At 32.0% G+C, this 25,739-nt stretch overlaps 2 protein-coding genes and 1 pseudogene across 2 annotated transcripts; 1 reads left to right on the top strand and 2 right to left on the bottom strand.

Moving 5' to 3' along the window:
- Nucleotides 1–2,935: 2,935 nt before the first annotated feature.
- Nucleotides 2,936–14,464, top strand: LOC110718098 (phosphate transporter PHO1-like). The gene is made up of 15 exons (XM_021896898.1): nucleotides 2,936–3,447; nucleotides 5,230–5,331; nucleotides 5,458–5,701; nucleotides 8,735–9,077; nucleotides 9,198–9,246; nucleotides 9,906–9,977; nucleotides 10,392–10,521; nucleotides 11,259–11,385; nucleotides 12,355–12,604; nucleotides 12,737–12,841; nucleotides 12,965–13,009; nucleotides 13,102–13,254; nucleotides 13,439–13,723; nucleotides 13,808–13,947; nucleotides 14,019–14,464. Exons 1-15 carry the CDS (start codon nucleotides 3,196–3,198, stop codon nucleotides 14,107–14,109), a joined length of 2,388 nt encoding a protein of 795 aa, XP_021752590.1. The 5' UTR covers nucleotides 2,936–3,195; the 3' UTR covers nucleotides 14,110–14,464.
- A 158-nt stretch (nucleotides 14,465–14,622) lies between these two features.
- LOC110718099 lies at nucleotides 14,623–19,431 on the bottom strand (annotated as a pseudogene).
- A 3,344-nt stretch (nucleotides 19,432–22,775) lies between these two features.
- On the bottom strand, nucleotides 22,776–25,248 carry LOC110717720 (transcription factor HFR1-like). The gene is made up of 3 exons (XM_021896484.1): nucleotides 25,062–25,248; nucleotides 23,516–23,581; nucleotides 22,776–23,392 (listed from the first exon to the last, which is right to left on the bottom strand). Exons 1-3 carry the CDS (start codon nucleotides 25,098–25,100, stop codon nucleotides 23,024–23,026), a joined length of 474 nt encoding a protein of 157 aa, XP_021752176.1. The 5' UTR covers nucleotides 25,101–25,248; the 3' UTR covers nucleotides 22,776–23,023.
- Between the last annotated feature and the right edge of the window lie 491 nt (nucleotides 25,249–25,739).

Genomic DNA, 25,739 nt, shown 5'->3' with positions numbered 1-25,739 from the left:
AAGACATTATATAGAGTTAATATTAATTTTATTACGCGCTCTTTGATTATGAATATGGTATCCAATAATAATGAAACTATATATTCAAGTAATATAATCATATTATTCATATAGCTAAATGCTTTTTGTTTACGTTAAGGAAACCTTGGGCCGAAAATGATACCTAGTTAGTAGGAGATTTTATCCGTAAAATCTTATTTATTTTATGTAAAGATCCATCGACTAACCTAATGACCTCTCAATTAATTAATTAAGTTTTTTCTCAAAATAATAAATTAAAAAAAATAAAGGTTAGGCTTTACCTTTATCCTAAAATATTTTACTTTAAATTATCAAGAAAATTGCATGATATCAAAGTGGAGTTAGCTTTCCATTTTTTACCTTTTAAAAAATAAATTGGCATGATACGCATTCATATTAATATAGTATCATAGAGGGTGGGACAAATAACCTCACAAATGTAACGAATGAAGGCAGCCTCTAATTTTTCTCCTTAGAAAACCAATTATGAATCGATTAATAATTGTAAGATAGATGAAGTTAACAATGATTGATGCAATTAAAATTAACACAAATTAGTTGTTTTTTTTTTTTTTTTTTTTAAAAAGGGAGTAGCACTAAATGGATGATATATATATTGGTTTAATCTAAATTTTCTTTTAATTAAAACACATTTATCTTGTTTTTAAATATCGGCACAAGTTAAAATTATTAAAGTAAAATGTCTTGATCTAATTATAGTTTGAGGATATACATAAAACAAAGTCTTGGATTATTAATTTATAAGGAAAAATGAAACTATTAATAATTGATATGGAGACATGGAGTACATATCTTCAATCTTCTGATATCGTAAATTGAAACAATATGTAACAAGAAAAAAAAAAAAAAAAAAAAAAATTACTATCTGCAACACTTTTATTTTTATACGAAGTATGTGATTATGGTATTTAGAGAGCCACAAGGGCAGGTGATGAGAATCAATCCCAAGATCATTAAGATCAGGAGGAAAGTTTAAACCACTTGAGCTAACCCCCACTCACTCACGAAGTATGTGATAGTTGATGGTGCTTTATAAATTTTTGACAAATTGTTTATTAAAATAAATCTATCAACTATTACTAAAATAGAATATGCTGACATCATTACTGCCTACATGTCGCTCTATCAATAAAATTTTTCCCGCCTAAATGCAAGGATGATGTCATTTTTTATTTTTTTAAATTTTTTTGTGAAACTTTTATATATAACATTTTTTGAAATTTATATATTATAGAATCTTCTACGTTACAACTAAACCCTATCAATATCCTAGAAAATTAAAAAAAATTTAAATAGCATGCTAAAAATAACTTCTTACATTGAAATATGTATTAGGTGAAGTTAAACCGGTTCTATATCATAATTTTGATGAAAATTTAAAATTTTAAAATTACTCATTTTTTTGTACAAGGTGCATAATTTTTATATAGGTTTTATATAAACCGTGTATCGCACGGGTTCTAACCTAATTAAAAACAAAAAGGTTATATTATCACCCCTAATTCTCTAAATCTAATTAACAATAAAAGAAAATTAAAGATTTTATAAAACAAAGGAAAAATGTATATGATTTATAATAAGAATGTCAAAAAAAAAAAAAAAAAAAGTATGTATGAACTAAGATAGGATTCTGTTTGATGGATTGAGCCTTACATGGGCCAAAAGGCCTGCAAGTAGAATTTTACATAAAAAGCACGCATGCAAACAGCCTAACGAAAATTAAATTAGGCATGTATTTCAACTTTAAGCCACACTACAAACAAGTAAACAACTCTCACTAATACTAATTAATATTAGTAATAGTCTTATTTAATATTCGACCTAAGGAGGCAAATAGGGAGAGGGATAAAAGGGCATTTGGGAATAGATATCACTAATTTATGAGATGGTCATTTGTCAAATGGCGTGATAAAACATTGTGGCATGGTCAAGCCAATTCACTTAAATCTACGGATTGATTTTATATTTTAACTTTATTAGGTGCAAGTGTGAGAAGTGTTTGTCCCACATTGAAAAAGAAAGTAAAGGGCTTTCAGTTTATAACCCAAGTGGGCTACTCCTCCTATTGCCAATTGGTTTTAGGATGAAACCTTGCAGTAGGCTCTGGTTCGTGGGCTTTTGGGCTTCTCTTCCTTGAGTTTTCCCTCATCTGTTATAACAAACTTTAATTACGTAGTTTTTTTAATTTGTTTGGCTAGTATACTTGGTCTAACAAAATGGAGTCTATTACACCGTTTTTACGTTTTAATGTCTTAATCTCACATGTTCACTTGATTGGAAAACGCTACACAAAAATCACATTGTAGAATGAAGCAAGGCAGCAGCAGCTTCTATATGGGAATGAAATTGGTTTAAGACTTGGATACAACAACAAAATTGTGGAATGTGATGCCTACAATGTGGTGGATGCTATTAACAAGGAAACAGACTCCTTGATCTATTTATGTTTTATGAAGACATTAGTAAGTCCAAAGCTTTGTTTATTAATAATTTTGAATGTGGGCATGTTGTTAAGAGAGCTGAAAACAATGTGGTTCACCTTATAGGCTTATAGTTTGGTGGGATACAGAGTACGAAGTATGATTTACTATATCATTTCCTATAGAGATAACGGTTATGAGCCAATTCGGCATAAACCTGACATGACATAAGAGGTACAATTTTTTGGCCTGCTCTAGGCACACCTTGCTTGAGCATGAAGCACAATAACACGTCACTTGAGCCTACACAACACGAAATATTTCCGCCTTAAATTCCCTCAAAATATTATCGCCTTAACAGTACTTAATTAAAAAACTTTCCAATTTAAGTTTAGTTTAAATTAATGCCTTATTGTTATTTGCCTTCTCTCTAAAAGTAGTCTACATAATTTATTAAAATTCTTTAAATAAAAACTTTCCAATTTAAGTTTTGTTTAAATTAATAAAAAAACTCCATATACCAAAAAAAAGTACAAGAGTACTAACCCCACCATGCACCAACAAACTTTTCTAAAATTTTTCTCCACTCTATATATATAAATAAATCTACTAAAATTCTCTAATGCAATCTTCTTCCTCTTTTCTCCCCTCTCTTCTTCTTTGTTATCATACAACAAAGAAGAAAAATAAGAAAAAGAGAAGGGGCTAAAAAATTTTACCAAAAAGAAAAAAGATGGTTAAGTTTTCTAAGGAATTGGAGGCACAACTTATACCAGAATGGAAGGATTATTTTGTAAACTATTGGCAGTTAAAGAAACATATCAAGAAAATTAAACTCTCCCTCAAACCAAAACAAGCAGCTCAAGTTTACTCTTCCGGCCATTGCTCCAACTTCGGTCACTCGGTTTTCGACCCCGTTCGTTCCGTCGTCTCCATCATCTCTAATAAACTCCATGATGGTAGCTCTTCTACAGGTGATAATGAGGTATACATATATATATATCTCATTTTCGAGTTTTCGAAAAAACGTTAACCTTACCTACCTTTTTTTTTCGGGTAGTGTGGGAGGGTTAAGGAACACAATAATCTTGATTATTCACGTGAATTTTAAGTGATTAAAGGCTTTAAGTTAGGATTAAACCATATACTTGCTAATGTTTTTCTTGTTTTTATTATTAAAGGACTATTTCATGAAGTTTTTTTTTTTTCCTTTCCGTTTTTGCCTCTTTAGTAACGTTGTAAAATTGAACAATACTCATTCATAACTTTATTTAAACATACAAAAAGAATTTCATTTTTTTTATAATTTTTTTGATTGGTTACAACCTTCACCATATGCAACACTATCAATTTTTTCTTTTTAAGGCATCAAATTAGTCACAGGGATGGTATAAATTATAAATGAGGGCGAGACACTCAATCTTAACTATTAAGCCAATATTTCATAAATACATCATTTGTGTTAGCTATTGTTTAAAAGGTCTTTTTTAGAATCTGGTTTTAGGTCAAAGTTTTTTGAGGTGTCTATTTCATTAGTTTTGGACACAATATTAAAGCATAGCTAGGGTGGTTATGAATTTTATATTTACTATAGATTGTTATACTTGAATATCCCGTAATTTCGTGTTAAAAAGGAATTTCCTATAAAAATAAATACATATGTCATTTGTGGTGGCCATCTGTATCTAATTTGTGGTAAGGAGTAACCGAGTATATATGAGTGTTTCCCTTTTGTTACCTAAAGTTTTGATTTAAGATACACAAATGATGTCTTATTGAATTGGTGAAAGAGCTTTTTGTTGTGTGGGAAGTGGGGACACATTAAATTAATTTAGATTTTATATTAATGGGCATATTATAGAAAAAAAAATCTTTTCTATTTAAATATAATAAATATTAGGAAACTTTTAGAATTTAATTATTTCATAAATTTTGGAATTTCTCTATTGCATGCATTTTTATTATATACCTTAAATAATAAAAATGCAATATTTTGCTTATATAATTTATTTTATTTTATTTTATTTTATATGTGAATTAGTAGTGTTTGTGTGTAACATAACTAACATCAACATAGAATAACATTGATTTTAAAATAGTTTAATTAGCAAAATTATAGTTTCAATCAATTTTAGTAACATATGGAGTATATATACTTCTATTTAGAATATTCTTTCAATATGAATGATGTGATGAAATTATAGAGGTTTTAACTTTAATCAATAATTAAAAAGAAATCCTTGTTCTTTTATACAAAAAAGTCCTAAATTCCTATGTGAGAGAGAAACATGGTCATATAGAAAAAGCTTTGTGAACATGCTTTCTCCTCGTTCATTGGACATAAAAAGAAAAATAAAATTGGACACCCTCTTATTTGTGTATAAGATAAAAAAATTATGTAAATAAGTACTAGGTAGCTTCATTTGTAGTACCATACGTACTAGGTAGCTTAAAATTGCATTGGCATGCCTTTCGGTTTCTCTTTAAAATTTGTTGATAGCAAGCAAATAGGTCACTTTCTCTTCTTTTTTAGAAGTTGATGTAATTAATGACCAAAATTTGTCCCTCTAAATGTTGTCTGTTATGCATGATTATGGGGCCATTTTTATGGTGTAACCATCATGCACGAAACCATCGTGATATAAACTACTAAATAAGAGTACTAATGATAGAAAAGGGTAACAAAAAAAAAAAAAAAAAAAAAAATTAGTTTGATTTAGAATTTAAAAGAGTTGCACGTATAACAAGGTAACTAAAAATATTACAGGCAGTGAAGAGAACATCTATAGAAGAGGAGGATGATCAAGAAGATCAATTACGTGAAGAAAATGAAACGGAACTTTCTCAACTCTTCTCCGAAGAAGACGAGGTAAAAAGATGCAATAATCCCCCTGTTTGACACTAATTGTCACGTTATACTGTATTGACTTCTTATAGTTAAAGATTTGCCATGATTATAATAAAAACTAACATGAGATATAATTAATGATGATAGGTGAAGATGTTTTTTGATGTGTTGGATGAGGAGTTAGAAAAGGTAAATCGTTTTTACAGTGCTAGGGAAACTGAGTTCCTAGAGAGAGGAGAGGCTCTTCTTAAGCAACTACAAATATTACAAGACCTTAAGCAAATCTTAGATCAACGTCGTCGAAAGAATTTCTCTTCACCAAAATCGTCTTTCCATGGAGGATTTATGTCTCGTTCTAATTCAACATCAACGCGAAACTCAGATACTTCTCGTAAGTTTACGTACAACAATTTTTCATTTATCGTGAACATTGACATGCTTTTATTACAAAATAAATTACACTTATATCTTTCTTTTAAACAAAACACGAGTCTTATATTTTTTATAATAAAATAACGTTAAATAAATTATCCTATTGAACACTCCTATATCATGTAAATATGCATTATCAAACTTTAAATATATGATCTGATCAAGACCTAACACTAGTTATATTTACAAACTTTGCTTACGACACTAATCCAATACCCACTAACTTTCCCAAACATAATAACTTTATTATGAGATAATACTCAAAGCTTTTTGAAATTTGCAACAAAACACAAATGGTATCCATTCAATTTTTCACTAGCGTCTCCTAATTTAACATGGAAAGTTATACATAAATTATACTCCGTAATTAATCATACCAAGTGTATGCAAATGTTTTTCATAGTCGTAATATATATTCATGCGATAGAAGTAGATGACAACTATCTTAGTCGATTGGTGTAAAACTTAAAATTAAATATTATATACGCCGAACTGTCTATTAAAAGTCTTTTTACACATACAAAAAAGTGATAGAACTGGATAGGGGTGGTAAATATTTTGGAAAGGAACAAAGCAAAATGAATTAATGATAACTATAATATGTTTGGCTATGAGAGTATCGGGTACTCTTGTTACGATTATATTAAGATGATCTTGAGTAGACGTACATGCATTATGCATGCATGCATGAGTACTAAAATTTCAGTAAAGCATGCTTTAATTTGTTGCTTTGAAGTTTACAATTATAGCACTAATTCTTTCAAGCCAATTTGACAAGGGAAATGTTTGGTAAAAACTTGTATTTTCTCAATTAAATGATTTTAACTTACCAATTATACGTACACAATACATTTGTTATATACAAGATCCACTTAAATAATTACGTGCCAAGACATACCATTAATATAATACTTCGAAAATCTAAAGAAACTAAGCAACTTCAAAATTAGCCGACTTCAATTTTACGGATGGTTTAATTATTGTCCCTACATAAAGTAGTGTCCAATATATTTACATATAGCTACATATATATAGTGGGTTGTTAGTTGTTAAATGCTTAAAAACAGTAAGTAATAGTGTTTCTTTTGCCAAATGCTAAGAAAAAGAAGTTAGTGGGATACGACGACTCTCAATAACAAACAAACAAAAATGGCAATTTGAGTAAGATTAGTGGCGACTATTAATATTAATTAATTATATTAATTGTGCTGGGTTGGTAGCCAATTGTTTACACATGAATAATAAATTAAAAATCGATGATAAAAAAACTCGATCACTCTTGATCTTGCGACTTCAAGAGTTTGAGATCACAAGTTTGAGCATCACCATCTTCTTATTCTTACAAAAATTAAGTTGTTGATAATTGAATATACTTCGTATTTGCCTAGATATATGTTCATTCATATTCAATTTTTTCTATGATTAATGTTTTAATTAATTTAATAAGTGTAATATATATATATATATATATATATATATATATATATATATATATATATATATATATATATATATATATATATATATATATATATATATAGTGGCAGACACCTGAGTACAGTGCCCCTCAAAATGTTACTATATGGTTGCTTGTCTTCATGTCTTCTTTATAGTCTTCATGTCCTCTGACTTTTTATGTTGACCTTCTACTTTATTATACTATTACTTATGTTATTGGTTAGGAATCAAGTGGGTTATTTTCACCAAATTTGTCCTGCAAACTGTGGCCACTAATTTAATCTTTGCACATCTATGTTTTAGAATTCCATATATCAGTATTGTACTATTGTAATACTTTAGTTTTTTTTTTCTTTTTTTTTTTTTACACGAATAATACAGTATTACAGTATGACGTCTATAGTATTGAGAGAAGATTGTCATAACTTCTTGCTTACCTTTTTTTATAAAAAAAATAATAATTAACTCTTAAACACATTTTCCTATCTTGTAAAAAGTATGAAATAACTTGTTTCAAAAAAAAAAAAAAAAAAAAAAAATTAGATAACTCTTATGAATAATGTTTGGATAATTATACTCTCTAAAATGTTTATTTACTTATCAGCCCTCATTAATGTTAATTGTCTCTCTTTTATAAACTGTTAGAATAGTGTGTGGACATATGTACCCCTAAAAATATTTGATTATGTATTTTTCTTTATTAATAATCCCAATAACTAAACTGTGACATAAGGTCAAACTGGAAAAACTCCCCATACATAGCTGGCTACTCTAGTTTCAACAAAAGTTTTAGAAGTGAGTATATGATTGTACCTAAATCTATACATCGGAGTGTATGTAAGAATTACTCCGTTGAGCCTATTCACATTCACATTTCACATTTCACATTTCACATTGTTTTTTGTTTCCCTTTTCTTTTCTATATATGGTTAATTACTTTGGTTATTTTAAAGAAAGTAAAAAAGTAGTGCATGTCATTCATACAAAGTATGAACCCTAGGAAATCTCTACATTCTCCTAATTTGACATTTGTTCAGAAAAACACAAACATAATAGCAATCGTGTGGAACTCTTAACAAAAATTCACCTAGATTTTTTAGGGATTAGACACCAACTAATTTAATTGCTCTTCACCCACAAAACAAAAATCAACCGTCTTAATCAAATCTTTTTTCTTTTGTTTGTCTCACCACTTTTGATCACTTTTCCAGTATAATCTAAAGTTTCCACCTTTTTTCCCACTTACCCATCAAAGATTTTCAAATAATCTTTGTTAAATTTGATGTATTAAGTGGCAATTTTTAATTTCTGGGATTTGATTTGGTGTTTCGAGTTTTCGACTTGCACACCAGGTGTTTGTTTTAATTCCTCAGAGAAGTATCTGAACTTGGATTTAAGGACTGTTTACTTAGTTGTTTATACATGACATATTGATTCTACTATAATGGATTAATATAACATTAATTTGTTGGAAATACTTCACTTTTGTTCTGGATTTGATTACTAAAAGAGGATGGAAACCAATAATTTGCAGAAAACCTGTCTGATGCCAATGAGCGTACAGATGCCTCATCACAGACAGATGAGGTAGTAGCAGCTCTTGAAAAGAATGGGTTGAATTTTATTGGGGCGGCTACCCGGTCTAAGACCAAGAAAGGGAAGCCAAAGATGGCCCTGAGGATTGACATTCCGGCCACCACCCCAGCTCGGACAATTTCCGCTGTAACGTCTACATTATGGGAGGATCTAGCCAACAGTGCTAGCAAGGACTGCCCTAGGGAGATGATTAACAGGAAGAAAATTCAGTGTGCTGAAAAGATGATCCGAGGGGCTTTTGTGGAACTTTACAGGGGACTTGGCCTTATAAAAACTTATTGGTATATATTTACGCAACTTTTGAAGTTTGTTTTTATTTTGTTGCTTGATTGCCTTATTTCGATATAGCTGGTGCATTTGCAATGTTATCCAAATGCTAAATGTGGTCTACCATTTGACAGTACGCTGAATTTGGTAGCATTCACGAAGATTCTCAAGAAGTTCGACAAGGTATAAAACTGATTTAAATTATTATATTCATGTCATCTAAGTTCTAACAATCTAAGAATGGTTGGTTGCTTAGTCACTTTCATGTGTAAAAAATGATGGATTTTAATCGTGATCCTATCACCGTGCTGGAGAATGTAACAATAACAGCTGCACCCACATATCTGAGCTACAATTTACTAGTTGCACCAATCATGTGGAAAACAGAAACAAATTAAATCTTCAAGCCAATATCCATCATAAAAGGGTGTGGAACCTTTTATCAGCATTTTCACCAAAGTAGTTATTGGATTCTTTAATTCGGACAGTGACTACTTGGGAAGGACACTAAAAATAGATACCCCTCTGCTCAAAAAAGGTATACTCGCCTTTTCTGTTAGAATGTCAATATGCATACACTTGGGTAGAGAGACATTGTGGTAATATTGGTAAGTGTACTTTCAGAAAGTGCAACTGGTAGCTCAATGGATCCAAATAGTTTTTAGTTATCCAAATGGACTTTTCTCACAGTAGTTCTCGGAATAAAATCTAAGCTAGTGGCTTTCGTAAACCTTTTTCCTAGCAAAAGATGCTTTTGTAAATTTGTATGGTAAAATGATTTTTTGAAAAAAATAAATTTTTATCAGTTGTGATGATGTGAGAATTCTCATTTGCTTGAACAGGTAGCAAATCGACAAGCATCTGCCGGTTATTTGAAAACAGTGAAGAGCTCCCATTTCATGAATTCTGACAAGGTGTGGAAATGAAACCTCTTTTTTTTTTTTTTTTTTTTTTTTTTTTCTTCTCTCTCTGTGATCATGAACTGCTTTGTGCTTTCTGTAGTTTCTGAAACATTCTAGCGTATTGGTTAATAACATGTAATGTTTTGAATTGAGTCCCTTAAATGCATCATTTTCCACCAAAATGTAGAGGAAAAGTGGATTGAACTTGGAATCTTTTGTAGTAAAGTTGGATCGTCTGAACATTATGAATATAAGATTGCAAGAACAGTAAGGCTATAGGAAGGATTTAAGATCCAGTTAGGCAGTGGCTGCTGTAACTTTTAAGAGTTACACATTTTGTATTGCCAACTTGTTGATTGCGGAAATGAGTTTATGTTAAAAAAGTTATATAATTGAGTTGCTATTTTTTATGGTGGTGTCATAAAGGTGGTTAGACTAATGGATGAAGTGGAGTCCTTATTCATCAAGCACTTTGCCGACAACGACAGGAAAAAGGCTATGAAGTTCTTGCGTCCTCAGCAACAGAAAGACTCCCACATGGTTACTTTTTTTGTTGGTAAGTTTATCCTGCACCTAATGCCCAAGATAAAAATTAATAAGTAATTATATTTGACCTCTTTCTTTTTAGATAAAATGTCATTCTTTCATATCACAATACACTCCGAATATTGATGTTGTTGACAATGCTGCCAATGATGAAGTAATTGATTCACAAAGTTTGTTTGCCGCTTGATAAAATTACATACTTTTATGTGTGTAATTAGCATTAAATATAACCAATTAGCCTTTAGTTGAATTCAATTTTGACACGTAGGTTTTCTTAAGTGGTTGGTTGTATCATCACATGATTAATCATTTTCCACTATCATTTTAAATTAAGTTAATAGTATACTTCATATGTGTTTATCAGTTATGAAAGAAATTGCAGTTATCTATTACTCTCACAAAGACCCGACCATTCCTTATTCTTTAAGCTCTAAACTAACTGTTTTTTGCTCCATATTATCTATCAGTTTAGAATACCAATGCACTATTATTTGTTTGATTTGAATACCAATGCAATTGCGAATAACTCTCACTAGCATAGGCAGATGAACTAAAACTGATGTGCCAATAATAATGATAATTTGACTAGCATGATAATGTAATACAAATATATGATGAGAAAATTGTCAATAAGATTGAACAACTGATTACTGAATAGATATCTATTTGAATCCATGAACCTAAACAATAAGAAAATTTCATGATTTTTAGCTGGTTCATAAACTCTTTTTGGTTTGTTTGGAACAGGATTGTTTACGGGCTGCTTTGTGACCCTATTTGTTGTATATGCTATTTTGGCACATATCTCTGGTATGTTTTCGCCTGGAAGCAAAGATGAGTCTGGTTACATGGAGACCGTTTATCCTATTTTTAGGTAATCATCAAATCTTTTTATATCTTTTTTCAAACTCTTTTTTGCCTTTGCTTAGCTCCCTTAAGATTTTAGTTATTCATAAATCATCAGGTTGTCTTGAATATATTTCTTAAACCTCTATTTATCTATCTGTGATAGTGCGTTGAATAGTTATAAATGAAACTCTAATTGGGGGGCTGGGATGGTACCTAGAAATGTACTGTTTATTTTATTGTACTGTTTATTTCTTTCGACATTGAAGAGACTATCAACCCTGTGGCATATTTCATAGAATGTGTCACATAGGCTTTATTGTCCTTGATTGTCCAGATGAACTCATGCGTGATATAGGTGAAGTACAGCCCAAGGTCACCTAAGCGAGCTAGGAGATTAATTCTCTGAGCTAGCTTCTGGCCTGTCCAACTAAGACTGTCTTCTTCTCATGTGGTTCATAATGACCTAAATCAGATGACATTCTTTCAGCCAATCTTAGACTTTATTGACATAAGTTAACTGTGGAAAGCACTTCTAAGAACCGTATGCGAGACTTTCATTTCATATAGCTCTTTTAGACCCACCGGCACCCAGCTATGAAGACAAGCTAAGGGAACCTTTGTAAAGAACATGAAAGAAAACGAGAAAATAAACTTTTTTCTACCAGATCTATACTTAATCAGTCCCACAATATTTGCAAATTTTGGAAACTCACAAAATCATGAATCATAAACTCCAAAAGTAGCAAACGTTTTAGGACGAAGAGTGCATATATACGCCTCCCATGCCCATTGACAACAGTGTGGCAAAGGACCATGGAATGCCCTAGTGGTGTCAACCCACTTGGTACCCTCGGCCCTTGATGGTCCCAAAATTTATTTCTCAAGTCCTCAGGCCCTAAGGGGTACATTTTTTTTTTTGTTTCTCGAGTCCTCAGGGCCTAAGGGGTACATTAATATCCCTCTAAATTACTCTTTCATTAACTTTGTGGTGCAGCACATTTGCTCTGCTGAGCTTACACATGTTCATGTATGGATGCAACTTGCTTATGTGGAAGGCCACTAGGATCAACTATACATTCATATTCGAGTTTTCACCGAAGACAGCTCTCAAGTACAGGGATGCCTTCCTTATATGTACTTCCTTGATGACTGCTGTGGTCAGTGCCCTGGTCATTCATCTCATATTAAGATCAACTGGCTTCTCTGCACAACAAGTTGACGCCATTCCTAGCATACTTCTTCTGGTTAGTCATCGTTACAAATATTATTTCCTCCGTCTTCTCCTACTACAATCATTTTATGGGCAATTGTGATGGTGCAGTGACCACGTATGGTCAGATGAAGAATATAACTTTTCTTTTACCTTGGATTTTCAGATCTTTCTTGTAATCCTTATCTGCCCCTTCAATGCATTTTATCGTTCAACTCGATATAGCTTCCTCAAGGTTATACGTAACATAGTGTTCTCTCCACTATATAAGGTAATATGTTTAACTAAGCTATGCTTGCTTGAGATCTTTCTATATGGCTATTGTTTGATGTAATGATTTACAAAGTAGGTATATAATTAAGCTGACCATTCTGTCTTGGAAATCATGTAACAGGTTTTGATGGTAGATTTTTTCATGGCTGATCAGCTGACTAGCCAGGTACTTCTTGAGAGTGGAACCATGGTGTTATCTGCTTAACTTTATTATCATCATTGATGAGCCCAAATACTAAGCAATGTGTATTTTTGCAGATTCCGCTGCTTAGGCACATGGAAACCACAGGTTGCTATTTACTTGCTGGCACTTTCAAGACACACCACTATGATGTATGCAAGAAAGGAACAATGTACAGAGAGCTTGCATATGTCATCTCCTTTGCACCATATTACTGGCGTGCAATGCAGGTACATAGTTTTATTATTAGTGATTTTCTGTTGAACACATCATAACTGCTTTCATACTTGTCCTTTTGTGTGATGCAAAGAGCTGTATTTCCTGCTCTAGCATCTCTTGAGTACATAAAGAATTAAAACAAATTGTTAACCTTCTTTTCTATTTTTGGTGTCTTCCCTTTTCATGACCTCCAAGTGCGCCAGGAGATGGTTTGATGAATCTGACCCAAAACAGTTAGCTAACTTGGGCAAGTATGTTTCTGCCATGGTCGCAGCTGGTGCTAGGCTAACATATGCCCAGCAACAAGAACCTACAGTTCTTAGCACAATTCTAGTCGTGGTGACTTCTGTAGTGGCCACTATATACCAGCTATATTGGGATTATGTGCAAGACTGGGGATTTTTCAATCCCACTTCCAGAAACCAGTGGCTAAGGGATGATCTTGTTCTGAAGAAGAAAAGTATCTACTATATATCCATAGTAAGCTCACATCTTGCTCTTTCCCCTCTTATTCATTTGACATGTAAAAAAAGAAACCAATTCAAATGGTAATTTTCCTTGTAGGTTATCAATTTGGTCCTTAGAGTTGCTTGGGTGGAGAGCGTCATGAGGTTTATAAAAGTTGGAAATATTGAAGCCAAATTTTTAGACTTTTCTTTGGCTTCTCTAGAAGTAATTCGTCGAGGACATTGGAACTTTTATAGGTAAACCCTTAATGAGTAGCTTTTTTCACTTGTGAAATTTAGCTTTTTTCTGATCTTTCCTCAAATAACAGAGTGGAGAATGAGCACCTAAACAATGTGGGCAAGTACAGAGCTGTAAAAGCAGTTCCTCTGCCATTCCGTGAAACAGATTCTGACGGCTAAACTGTCAGCTAAATCTTGTACAGATATCTCTAGTTCTTCAGTGGCGGAAGAAATGCAAATTTTTGTTTGTCTTCCACAGAACTTAAAAGAGCTGCACTGAAGTATCCGTTACAGGTGAAAACCTCTCGCTCATTATGCATCTGAATATACTCATGCAACCTGCTAAGCCCATTTCTGTACAGAAGGTGCACCATTGAATTCAGTCTCCATAAAGTTGGAGATTTTGTTTCAGCAATATATACTGACCTAAATGTATGTTTATTTTTTTGTAACGAAGACATCCAATTTCTTAGATGTAATAAATTTTTGACGCTTTTGGCTGAATAGATTTCTGGATAGGTATCATCAGAGTTGATCTTATGTTCTTTCTTTCTGCTGTTGTCTTGTGAACCTGTCACCTATAACATTGGAATATAAGAATGCATATTCCACGCGTATTTATGATCAGATTATATGGCTGTCAAATTATGCTGGTTCATGATTCTGAGTTAGATTTTGGAACTGCTGTACAGGTGAGAAATAAAACAGTTTATCTATTGATCTAACCGTCAAAGAAAAACCATAGTTAACAAGCAAGAATTTACTCATACCTCCCTACTTCTATTTGAAACAACCCCTCCTAATTTTAAATTTATTAGTAAGTTAGAAGTACAGATTACAGAAAGAAAACCTATCTAGATGTTGAACTCCCCATTCTTCAGAGATTCGGCAAGCTTCTTTGCAATACAGTAAGCAGTAGATTGTATAGTGATCATAGGATTAACACCAACAGCACTAGGCAGAACACTTCCATCACATACAAACAATCCTTCTGCTTCCCAACTCTCCCCATTCTCATCAACTGCACCTTCATTTTCTCTCCTCCCCATTCTGCAACTTCCCATCTGGTGGGCCGTGCAGTAAACTGCCCAGAAACGAGCTGTCAAAAGCCCTGCTGTCATATTTTCTCTGTCCTCTGCACTTAACCCATAGCTGATCCTCTGCTCTGATCGGACTTCTCCAGACCCTTTGTCCCTCACCATCACAAACAAATTGGCGGTCCTAGAATACCGTAACATTCTCCTCTTTATATCCCTGCCTGACTCCCATGGGCAGAAGAGGGCAGCACAAGCAGCTGGCCCTAGGGCAGGTGTCTCTATCAAGGCCCTCGGCATGGAGTTGGACATTTGATCTGGTGCCACTTTATGTGCCGATGTGATCAGCCCACCTTCGTAGCTCTTTCCCTCAAATTGTGAAGTGGGTCCCTGATCTGAAAAATATCCCCACACCATCAGGGATGGGTGGAGGTGGAGGTTCTTTCCAATTTGTTTGTTCCTCAGTCCACTTGAGATCAGTAGCGGAGGTGTCAGTAATGACCCACAAGCTGAAATGGTCACTTTGGCTTCAATCTCAAACTTTCTCGGGATCTTCTCATTAATTGATCTCGCTAAAACTCCAACACATCTTTTCTCTCTCTTGCGGCCATTTTTTGTGAAGAGAAGCCTCTCAGCTTTGCAGCCAGTGATTATCACTGCTCCTAAGTTGACAGCATCAACAAGCCAGGTCACATCAGTCCCTTGCTTGTCCGCAGTCCTGCATCCGTAGTAGCAGGATCCACAGTAGTGAGCCTCAGAAGAATTCCGTGGGACTTGGTCGACCTCTAGGCCTAAATTCTTACACCCTTTTCTCAGGACCTGGTTCTGAAATCCTTCCTTCACACACTCAGTTGTAACACCAAGCCTTTGAGTTACACTCTGCATGGCAAAGTTGTACTGTGGACTACCAAACAAGCCTAACCCTTGTTCCTCAGCCCACTCTTTAAGACAGGGTCTGGAGTGTTTAGGGCAGCAGACCAATTGACAGCAGTCCCTCCCCCAACAGTAGACCCTGCAAGTAGCATGACAGCACCATCAGTGGTGGGGATCATTCCTCCTTTCTCCATGAGCTCGTTCATCGTGGGGCCTTCAAGGGAGGAGTAGTCAGGGGCAGTGTAGTAGTTTCCTTTTTCGAGGACCACTACCTTTTGACCCACTGCAGCAAGGATTGCAGCTGCCACTCCTCCCCCACAACCGGATCCCACAATGACTACGTCACACTTGATCTTGTAGAGGTTATCTTTGGGATCCTCTCTGACATCAAGCCCTTTATTCGTGAGAGATTGGAATAGGGTCGATGGAGTTTCATAGAGGGTCTCGATGATACCAATTTCTAGAGGCCGCCCTTGGTTGTTTGCTTTGTTATGTGTGGTGGTGGTATCAGGTTCGTAGTCTATTGCCTCCCATGCAGCGTTATGAGAATTATCATCCACCTGTTTAACATGAATAATCAGTATTGCAAATCTTGATTTGGCATAATGCTAGACTATGACACAACAAGCAATGTATAGCTAGGTATAAAACGATTTCATCTTTACATCAGACATATGCGAAATATTTGGGCTGTAGAGATGATCAATGTTGTTCTATTGCGCTAATTAACGTACTATACAAATTAATTACTTGTACAAATTAGTACTATTACAAAGAACCAACCAATATTAGGTTTTCTATCCTTCCTTCTAAGGAGTATGTTCTATTTCTAATGACATGCAACAATTAACTGAATGTAGGTAATGACGCACACACCATACATGATGTATATCCCTACAAAATTATACAAAGTATAGGATAATTGCTTGCCAAACTTTTCCACCCTAAAAAACTAGGGGATTAAAAGAGAGTGAAGTACAATGATGTCTCTTTATGACAGTCTTTCTTAATAGAACGGAAATACAGAATAACCGGAATTAATTTATGCCACACATAAGTTAGGCTATGTTTAGCTCAGCTTATAGAAGCAAATTTTGGCTTATATAAAATAATCAGAAAAAAAAATAAATAAATAAAAATTAATGTACAAATCAAAAGACCTTTTAGCCAAATGATTATATCATAAATAATTAACGGTGCTCTAAAAGCTCATTAAATATTGCAATGAAATTGCTTGACCTATCTATAAGGACTATAACCATCAAATTTTACAGCTAAAAACAGTTGACCAACTTAGGCTTTTTTTTCTATGAAAAATTTATCATATCATATCATATCCAAACTTCATTTATTTAATTCCTTACCATAAAATAAACATAAATAGTAATTGGATGATTAGGTACGTTTCTCGTCCCTTCCCAAAAATCATAGAATACTGTGGGAATGTGTGATGGAGAATTAAAGGCCAATTTTCAGACGAGTAATTTTTTTTTTTTTTGAAACAAAATCCCATTTATATTGTTTCCTAGCTCATGTATTATATCTTATGGAGGAATTGGACCATGCACGAGAAGAGCCCTACACGATAAAACAAAGAGAAGGAACAAAAATATGGCACTTCCTCAAATAAGTAAATTCCGAGCACTCGCTTATTATTTGTGAAACTGCGTTTCAGACCAAAGAAAGAAAAATGAAAAAACTAACATCTTTGAAATATGATTATCTTTCGAACCAAACATATACTCAAAGTCGACCTAAGTACATTTATTAGTATTTCAACCCATGTGAACATTATATTTTCTTGGAACACACGTAGACAACATAGTAATAATATTTCTTCCAATCTTCTATCCCGCCCTTACCTTTACACTTTTTGTTTTTGTCTATCTCAAAATATTGATTTGATTAAAGTATTGAACATACTACTTATGGTGTTTCTCTATCTTTCATTTACTTTAATCACGTATATATTCTTTCCGTTTAAATACATATGATGCGATCTTTTAAAAAGTATATGTCTCGAAAGTATAAAGATTAAACAATGTTATATTCATAAATCCTTAAGAGATGACCAAAGCTAGTAACTAAATCCTTAAGCAACATTTCAAAGCTTAATATTATATGACATAAATATCTACTACATGTATATCATTTAAATAAAAGGCATAGCTAATAAACTTAGAAGTATACAGAAATAAAGATTAATTACCAAGGAAAAGCAGAAGTAGAGACACAATGACTTGAGAAAAAAGAAGACCAATCTAAGTGGACTAAAGAACCTGTGACATGACCAATTCTGTAGAATTTTTTCTCTTCTTTTAGTTGGCAAATGAGAAAACTTTGTTATGTAAGGCCATTCTTTACCAAAACTAAGAGACCCACATAACAAAAGTGTCCCTATTCTTGTTGATAGTAACCATAATACTCAGGGGCGGACCCACCTTTAGTCATAGTGGGTCCGGTGACACAGTATTTTTTTTAAAATAAAATATCAAAGAGACCACTTATTATAGATAGGCGGTCTCTTTGATGCTGCTAATATCAAAGAGACCTCTTATTAAGGTAGGCGATCTCTTTAATGCTGCTATTGCTACTTAAATATTAAAGAGACCTGTTATTTATATAAGAGGTCTCTTTGATGCTACTATTGCATTTCGCAATTTTTTTGCGCTACTTTCCTTTTTCATTAAAGAGACAAGTTATATTTAATAACTGGTCTCTTAAGTTATCTCACTTTTTTTTGTATAATTTTTTAATAATTTTTTTCCCTTTTTATATCTTATATTTGTACAACCGATTTTAATATTTCCCCATAAAGCTTATCAATTAACTAAAAAATCATAAAGTTAATTCAATATAATAATTTTATTGTACCATTTGTTTATAACATGTTATTTGTAGTATTTTCGACTTGTAAAATTGAATTCTTAAGTACTGTATTTGGTTGTGGTATGTATTTTTGTGTCCTATTTTTGGATTGAAATCAATTTGGTGAAATATGGAAAAAAAAAATTGTACTTTCACAAATGATCAATAATTGATGGTGACACACTATCTCGGAAATCTTGGATCCGCCACTGATAATACTACCCTTACCAATAACACTGCCTCCGGCAATCCTCTATCTTTCATCACCCCCGATACCTAAACCACAAGAAAAAAAAAACCCGATAAGTCACACTATCAACGTGACTATACATATATATATCAGTACTAAAGAGAAAAGAGAAGTACGTAGTAGTTGATTATATATATTACCTCGGAAGGTATGGGTTTTTGAGATCCAGAGGATCGATAGAAGGATTTGATAGTGTTATTGATTGGTTGATGATGATCGAGTTTAGAAGGAGGATCAAGTGGAGGGAAGAGAGCTTCACAGATACTTGTTAAGGAGTCCATTTCTGAGGAAGAAAGTAATTGTTCATAGGTTTTTTTCTCCCATGATTTTCTTAATCTAGGATGACTTTGGTTTACCACCTTCTTCATTTTTTTTCCGTATGGAAAATATTTGTTTTCAAGTGTGTGTGTTGAATGTGTATGGTTTGTTTGGTTGTATGCGTGCGTATTTGTAGCATTAGAAACTAGCTTCATGTAAGATATAACGGTTGCAAATTGCAATATTATTGAAGATTTTTTATCATACTAATTAAGTTTAATAAGTCTTATGTAAGGCGAGCGTATGTTAATTTTAATGTAAGACGGTCAGTTTGAGTATAACTTTAACTACTTTTATGTTAACTTTAACCCCTTAAAGGGTAACTTTTAAATTTGTCGTTGGTTTGAATTTTATTTTAATGTGTAATTTCTTATAGATTCATGATTATATACTATAAAGACTAATATGATTAATCTAATACATTATAAGTCTTTTGTAAGATAAAATTTATTATTAAAAAATAATAAGTGCTTAAATATTTTCTCATAGGACTCTGATTAATTAATGGATGTTAATTGTTAGTGACGATTTTTAGGATTAAAATTTGTCTAGTTATTTTGTCAGCAGCAATTCAGACATATTCAGGGAAGAGTAGTGAGATTAGTTTGCCACGTTCCGTACTTATACATTGTTTGATTGCTTATTTTCAGCTTTAGCGTGTTATTCGTGAGCCTATATAACGGGCATTTAATTTGTCGGCATATGTTGGCGATTAATTTGTGGTAGTAATATGTAATTAAGTAACACAATTGAATGGCAATGATTTATTTTGTTGCAACACATACACACACAGAGTACGTGCTTTATTTTGTAATTTATCCGTTTAGCGGTTTAGGAATAATCTTCACATATGTATACACGGTCATTCTAAGGAATTGATATTGTTCGTGGTAAGAATATACCATACCGTTCATTTACATTTGTCAAAATCTTCACCCTTTATAATTCGATATACCAAGATACTTAACTTATACGCACTAACTGACATTAAATTGCGTGTATATATATATACATATATATATATATATAATCTCATAGGACATCAATTTCAACAATTATACATCACACAAGAAAGCCCCGAATCGATTTTTTTTGGGCATTTTTCGAAATATCCGAGAATCTTAAACAATTATCAAGCCAATTGAAACATAAATCATGGACAAATATAATCAACAATCAACGAGTTTCTCGCCGTTGACGATACCACCGCCAATAACGCCGCCGATAGGAGCGATCATTGGTATAAAGCAAAAACTCGTTGAATTGGACTGACGAAACATTTGGTTAGGCTAGAATGACGCAATAGTTTGTGTGTGTGTATATATATATATATATATATATATATATTTTTGGTAAGAACGACCTTGCTTGTTAGATTAGGACCTTTAATTTCATAGATAGAGTAGTCCGCTTGCATAAATTGGGCTTTGAGGATGAAGTGGTTGGGAGGGGAGGATAAGGGAACCTCCTTTGCGCAATAATTGGAGCTAGTAAAAACCAAATCCGTAACTTTAAACTCATAAGGTGACTTTCTACCAACTACACTTTATTATGCAGTAGTACTTCGTATATTATTAGCTGTTATATACAGGGTACGTAATTCCGGCCACAAGGATTGTATATGAGTTAGGTCCATGTACTTTTAACTTAATTGTATACTCTCCTCGTACGCAAAGATTACTCATATAGGAACCTATCTCTATACTATGCTTATCTTTATAAGTACTTCTATAGCTAGAACACTAAATGAGTTGGTTGTTCACATGCATAGTAGAATCCATGATAGTATTATTTAACACAAATTCCGTTGGCTTCCGTTGGCTTGTGGAGCACGATAAGAGCCAAAGTAGTATGTTTCTGAAAATAGAAACTGGTTTTTTTTTGTACATTTTAATTGCAAATTAATTTTCTTGCTTAAACAACACATGAATACAACACAAACTATGTTTTTTTCTCACCTAATAATTTATACCTCTTGCCCCCACATTATTGAATTTTACATATTTCACAACGCATAGTTATGTACTTGTGAACGTTCACTCATTTTCTCTATAATTAAATTACGATACATTCCTCAAACAAAAATGGTATTAAAGGTTGATGAGAAGAATTACTATTTTAGGAAATTATGAATAAATGCATGTTATGCAACCAACCACTAAGTCCCTATTCACTTCACCTTAAAAAAATAATATTAAGTAAAAATAATTTCAGTTCAGTAAAAATAAGTTCAGTAAAAAATAATTTTAGTTCAGTAAAATTCAGTAACTTTAAAGAATAAATATAATAGAAACAGTAAAAATAATTTAAGTTCAGTAAAATTCAGTTAAATTCAGCAAAAATAATTTCAGTTCAGTAAAAATAAGGTGAAGTGAATGGGGCTTAAATGTAAGATCAATTTTTTTTTTTTTAGGCAAGGACATTAATTTATTAATTAGTTGTACTTAAAATTTATGTGTAACTTTTTTTTTTTTTTTTTTTAAAGATTTATGTGTTACTTCTATATGGAATAACTTAAGGGTAAAAAAGTTAGAAAGCAATTAACCAAAAATAAGGCTAATCAAAGATTTTGAAGGCTAATGGAATGTGCATGAGTCTTCTATTGGTTAGGTAAGATGGTATGTTTGTTTTAGTTTCTCTAGGAGGGTGATGTCATTTTCAACTAAACTGTGATTAATTTCTTGATTATTGGATAATTCTACCTTAACACTTGTCAAAGCACCAATTATTGTATGGTTGAGTCTTCTAGTAAAAGATGAAATTGCATGCTACATGTGAACAAATCATGCACTATATACGGAAGTTTAGGTGACCAAAGAAGAAATACTCCATCTATTACAAGACATTAATTCAATTTTTTTTATTAGGAGACTACTAAACTGTGATTAGTTCCTAGTCTTATTTGTAGTATGTATGATATTATTCTTGTATGATGAGCATTGACTATATGTTTTATTAGTACTATATTATAAGTTAATGAAATTTTGAATTCGTAAAATGTTATTAGGTTAATCTCAATTAATGTATATATTTTTTTTTCTAAAGAAAATAATGATTCCTTCATGTAAAATAATAAAATAAATTAGGATTGCGAAGAGTGTTGATCCCATGCATCTGATTAAAGTCCCTTGTTTGTTGTACAAGACCAATTTACCATACAGTTGTGTAGGAAGACCTCTTGGTGCAGTGGTTCGATCCTCACCAGCGACAAATCCCCACCCCCTAACCCTCAGGGGATTGCCAGCTAGGTTTTTCGAATGAATTTCTATTATTTTTTTTATTTTTTTTTTTAATATTTTTTTTTTTTTTTTGTAATGATGTTCAAAATATTTATTCCCTATCCTTTTCCAACTATACCCAAACAAAATTTTATGAATCCATACCTCTGATTTCGACTTTTAAACCCCAAATTCTCACTCTTGCGTATCAAATAAATGCATATTAAATACTCGTATTAATTAGTGAAAGACGTGTCTTGACAAGTATATTTTATAAAAGCCAAAGAGTTCTATTGGATAAGAATATGATTTTAAAATTTACACGAGTACGGAGTACACAACAATCTTTATGTATATATATATATGGTTCCTATTAATTTAAACTTGATTACTGTGAAGCTAGTAAACTAAAATATACAAAATTTTGTACTACTAGTACATATGTTTTGCTAACAAGAAGCTAGTGATTATTTTACACTTATTTATGCTTAAACATCTTACTATGATATATATAGATAGATAGATAGATTTAATCAAGAGTTCCGTGGCTGAATATGAGATGCAGCATCAGAAGAATTCGATTGTGTGAGTTGTGGTAGAGGAGGGACAAAAGACATCACAGTAGGCGTAGCCGGTGTAGGAATAGTGGTAGACAAATATTGTAGAGGGCATAAAATTGATGCAAAAGTACCCAGAGTCTGTGCCTGAGCCTGAACCTGAGGGACGGGTTGAATAGGAACGCCACCATCACACGGGGGTGTAACCATGTACGTATAGCCAGAGGGTGACATGTGAGAAGGCCAAGTACCATATCTGAGTCTAGGGACCATTGTGGGTTGCATCATCATTTGAGGTGCATATAAATTTTGGAGTTGGCTTTGTCCAAATGACCTTGACATCATCTGTTGCTAGGTGCAAAATTAACAACATAAACTTTAGATTTTGTAACAACTCTTAAGCTAAAGGATTTGAACGTTAAAGAAAAAAAGGGAACATAAAAGATGCATTTTTTTTATTTTATTTACATCAATTTGAAGCTTCATGGATTTGATGTACTTAATTGTATGGTCCAAAATGGACGCATGATCTCCCTGCATATTAAGCCACAAAACTAGTTTTCATCAGTAACGGAAATACTCAAATAAAACAATTTTCTAAGAAACACTCCTTTTTTGAAATATTTCCATCCATGTAGGATAACTTTACTTTATACTATTTCACGAAACTGTTGGTTAATTATAATAATTTACAGTCAAATCAATTTGACATTCCTTAGACATGGATCAAATTTAATTAATAATTGATCTGCGGTCTAATCAATTTGAAATTCTTTAGACAAAGATTAGAATAAATAATTAATATGTGAGTTAGGATTTACTGTCCTACATGATAAAGGAAAGTTAACAACTATCATAAGGTATGAAGTCCTATGCTCCTACCTTGCCATCTATTATTGATTGATTTTAGAAATATTTAAATCAATTATTATATATATATTAATAAATTATTAATTTATATTTGTAAGCACAAATAAACTTGTTTTTGGGAATGAAACAAATTACTGATTGGATAATTGAATAGTTAAATAGTTATGTATGAATATTATTTAATTAATATAATAATCTACTGGTGTGAACATCAATAGTTTATAATTTTCACTTTATTAAAATGCTCTATGTTTTAACAATTTGTAATATAATATTCAAAATTTTATCTATTGTGCCTATTAGAGACAAAAATGTATAGTCTATAATAGCACTATAATTTGTGCAAATACTCGTATGTACTTACGTGTGCAATTGAGATAGATGAAACCATATATTCCAAATTTATAACTAACAATCTTTCAATGAATTGAAACTTCTAAAATTATTCCCATACTTTTCAACAATACTTCTTGCACAAATTACTAGTTCCTTAATCCTATATACAAATTACTAGCTCTTTTATCCGATGATGTCATGGGAGCACAATGATCATACTATACTCCATTCAATCATCCCAGCGTTGAGGTGAGTATAGAATCATTCAAACTAGATTAAAATTGTTGTGGAAGACTACTTGTATTGTACTATAAACTTGAAGACTATATCATGTGAATAGTGGCGCGTAGAGATAAGTATGTATATAAGGGGCATTAAGTGAGTTCATTCTCGCATCATTTTAAACAAATTTATATTCTTAACATATATGGCTAATTCTAACTTTATATATATAATTCATCATCAATAACCCCTTAAAATTATAATGTGTTATATTGAGCGTAGGTGACATTGTCTATTGTGCACATATAAGTTGTCTCTTGTATAGTATTATAAAAGATGAGAAATAGCGAACATTTATACTTATAGCAACTTGGACAAAAAGAAACGAAGTGACTTAAGGATTATAATATAATTGTCTAAGCATTAATTATACGCATGCAACATTAATTTCTCACTTTTGGCCAATTTTTTTTGCATTATATCTTTTTGCATGTACTAAATAATTATAGTTTTAATTTTAAGATGTTGTTGCAAAATTCACTCATACGACGAAAAAGAAATTAAAGGTGAAATAAGGGCATCTTACCTTGTCACAAGTTGGAACTAAAGCTTGCATAACTCTCATCTTTGCATTGATGCGTTCCCTTCGTTTGTGCTCACTACTTCGTCTTCGTGAATTTCTCTGTTCATGTACAAATTTACCAAGTTACAAGTATCTAGGAAAATCAAAATAAACTGATAAATATATAATGATTTGAAATCGAATTATTTAATATGGGAAAAATAATATGTAAATTCAGAATAATATTTCAAATATATATATATATATATATATATATATATATATATATATATATATATATATATATATATATATATATATATATATATATATATATATATATATATATATATAGGGAATTGCTAAAATGAGAATGGGAAAATGAGAAAACCACTTAAAAGTTGACACATGTCCCACTTCCTAATTTTTTAAAAAGCACATATTCCTTTCTTATGTACTTTGTACTTTATAAGGACGTATGACAGTTTTTAACTGGCTTTCTTATATTCTCATTTCTTATTCTAGCAAATCCATATATATATGTATATGTATATATATATAAAAGTTGAATATATGGGAAAAACAATATACATATGAAATCGAATTATTTAATTAGTTGTTACTTGATTGATACGAACTACATATTTATTTCAAAATTTTAATATATTTTATTTGTTGACCATAAATATAAGAAAATATAAG

This window comes from Chenopodium quinoa, unplaced genomic scaffold (assembly GCF_001683475.1).
Source record: "Chenopodium quinoa cultivar QQ74 unplaced genomic scaffold, ASM168347v1, whole genome shotgun sequence".
Taxonomy (NCBI): Eukaryota; Viridiplantae; Streptophyta; class Magnoliopsida; order Caryophyllales; family Amaranthaceae; genus Chenopodium; species Chenopodium quinoa.
Note: the sequence above shows the minus strand (reverse complement) of the source record. Positions and strands in the feature narration are given on the sequence as shown.

What these genes read in the sequence shown, in the direction of transcription:
- LOC110717720 (XM_021896484.1), bottom strand. Translation starts at nt 25,100, where the DNA reads ATGAGAGTTATGCAAGCTTTAGTTCCAACTTGTGACAAG. An exon ending in TAGTTCCAACTTGTGACAAG is followed by an intron (nt 23,582 to 25,061) that starts GTAAGATGCCCT and finishes CTTAATATGCAG; the next exon opens with GGAGATCATGCGTCCATTTT. An exon ending in CCATGAAGCTTCAAATTGAT is followed by an intron (nt 23,393 to 23,515) that starts GTAAATAAAATA and finishes ACCTAGCAACAG; the next exon opens with ATGATGTCAAGGTCATTTGG.
- LOC110718098 (XM_021896898.1), top strand. Translation starts at nt 3,196, where the DNA reads ATGGTTAAGTTTTCTAAGGAATTGGAGGCACAACTTATACCAGAATGG. An exon ending in GCGAAACTCAGATACTTCTC is followed by an intron (nt 5,702 to 8,734) that starts GTAAGTTTACGT and finishes AATAATTTGCAG; the next exon opens with AAAACCTGTCTGATGCCAAT. An exon ending in CTGATCAGCTGACTAGCCAG is followed by an intron (nt 13,010 to 13,101) that starts GTACTTCTTGAG and finishes GTATTTTTGCAG; the next exon opens with ATTCCGCTGCTTAGGCACAT.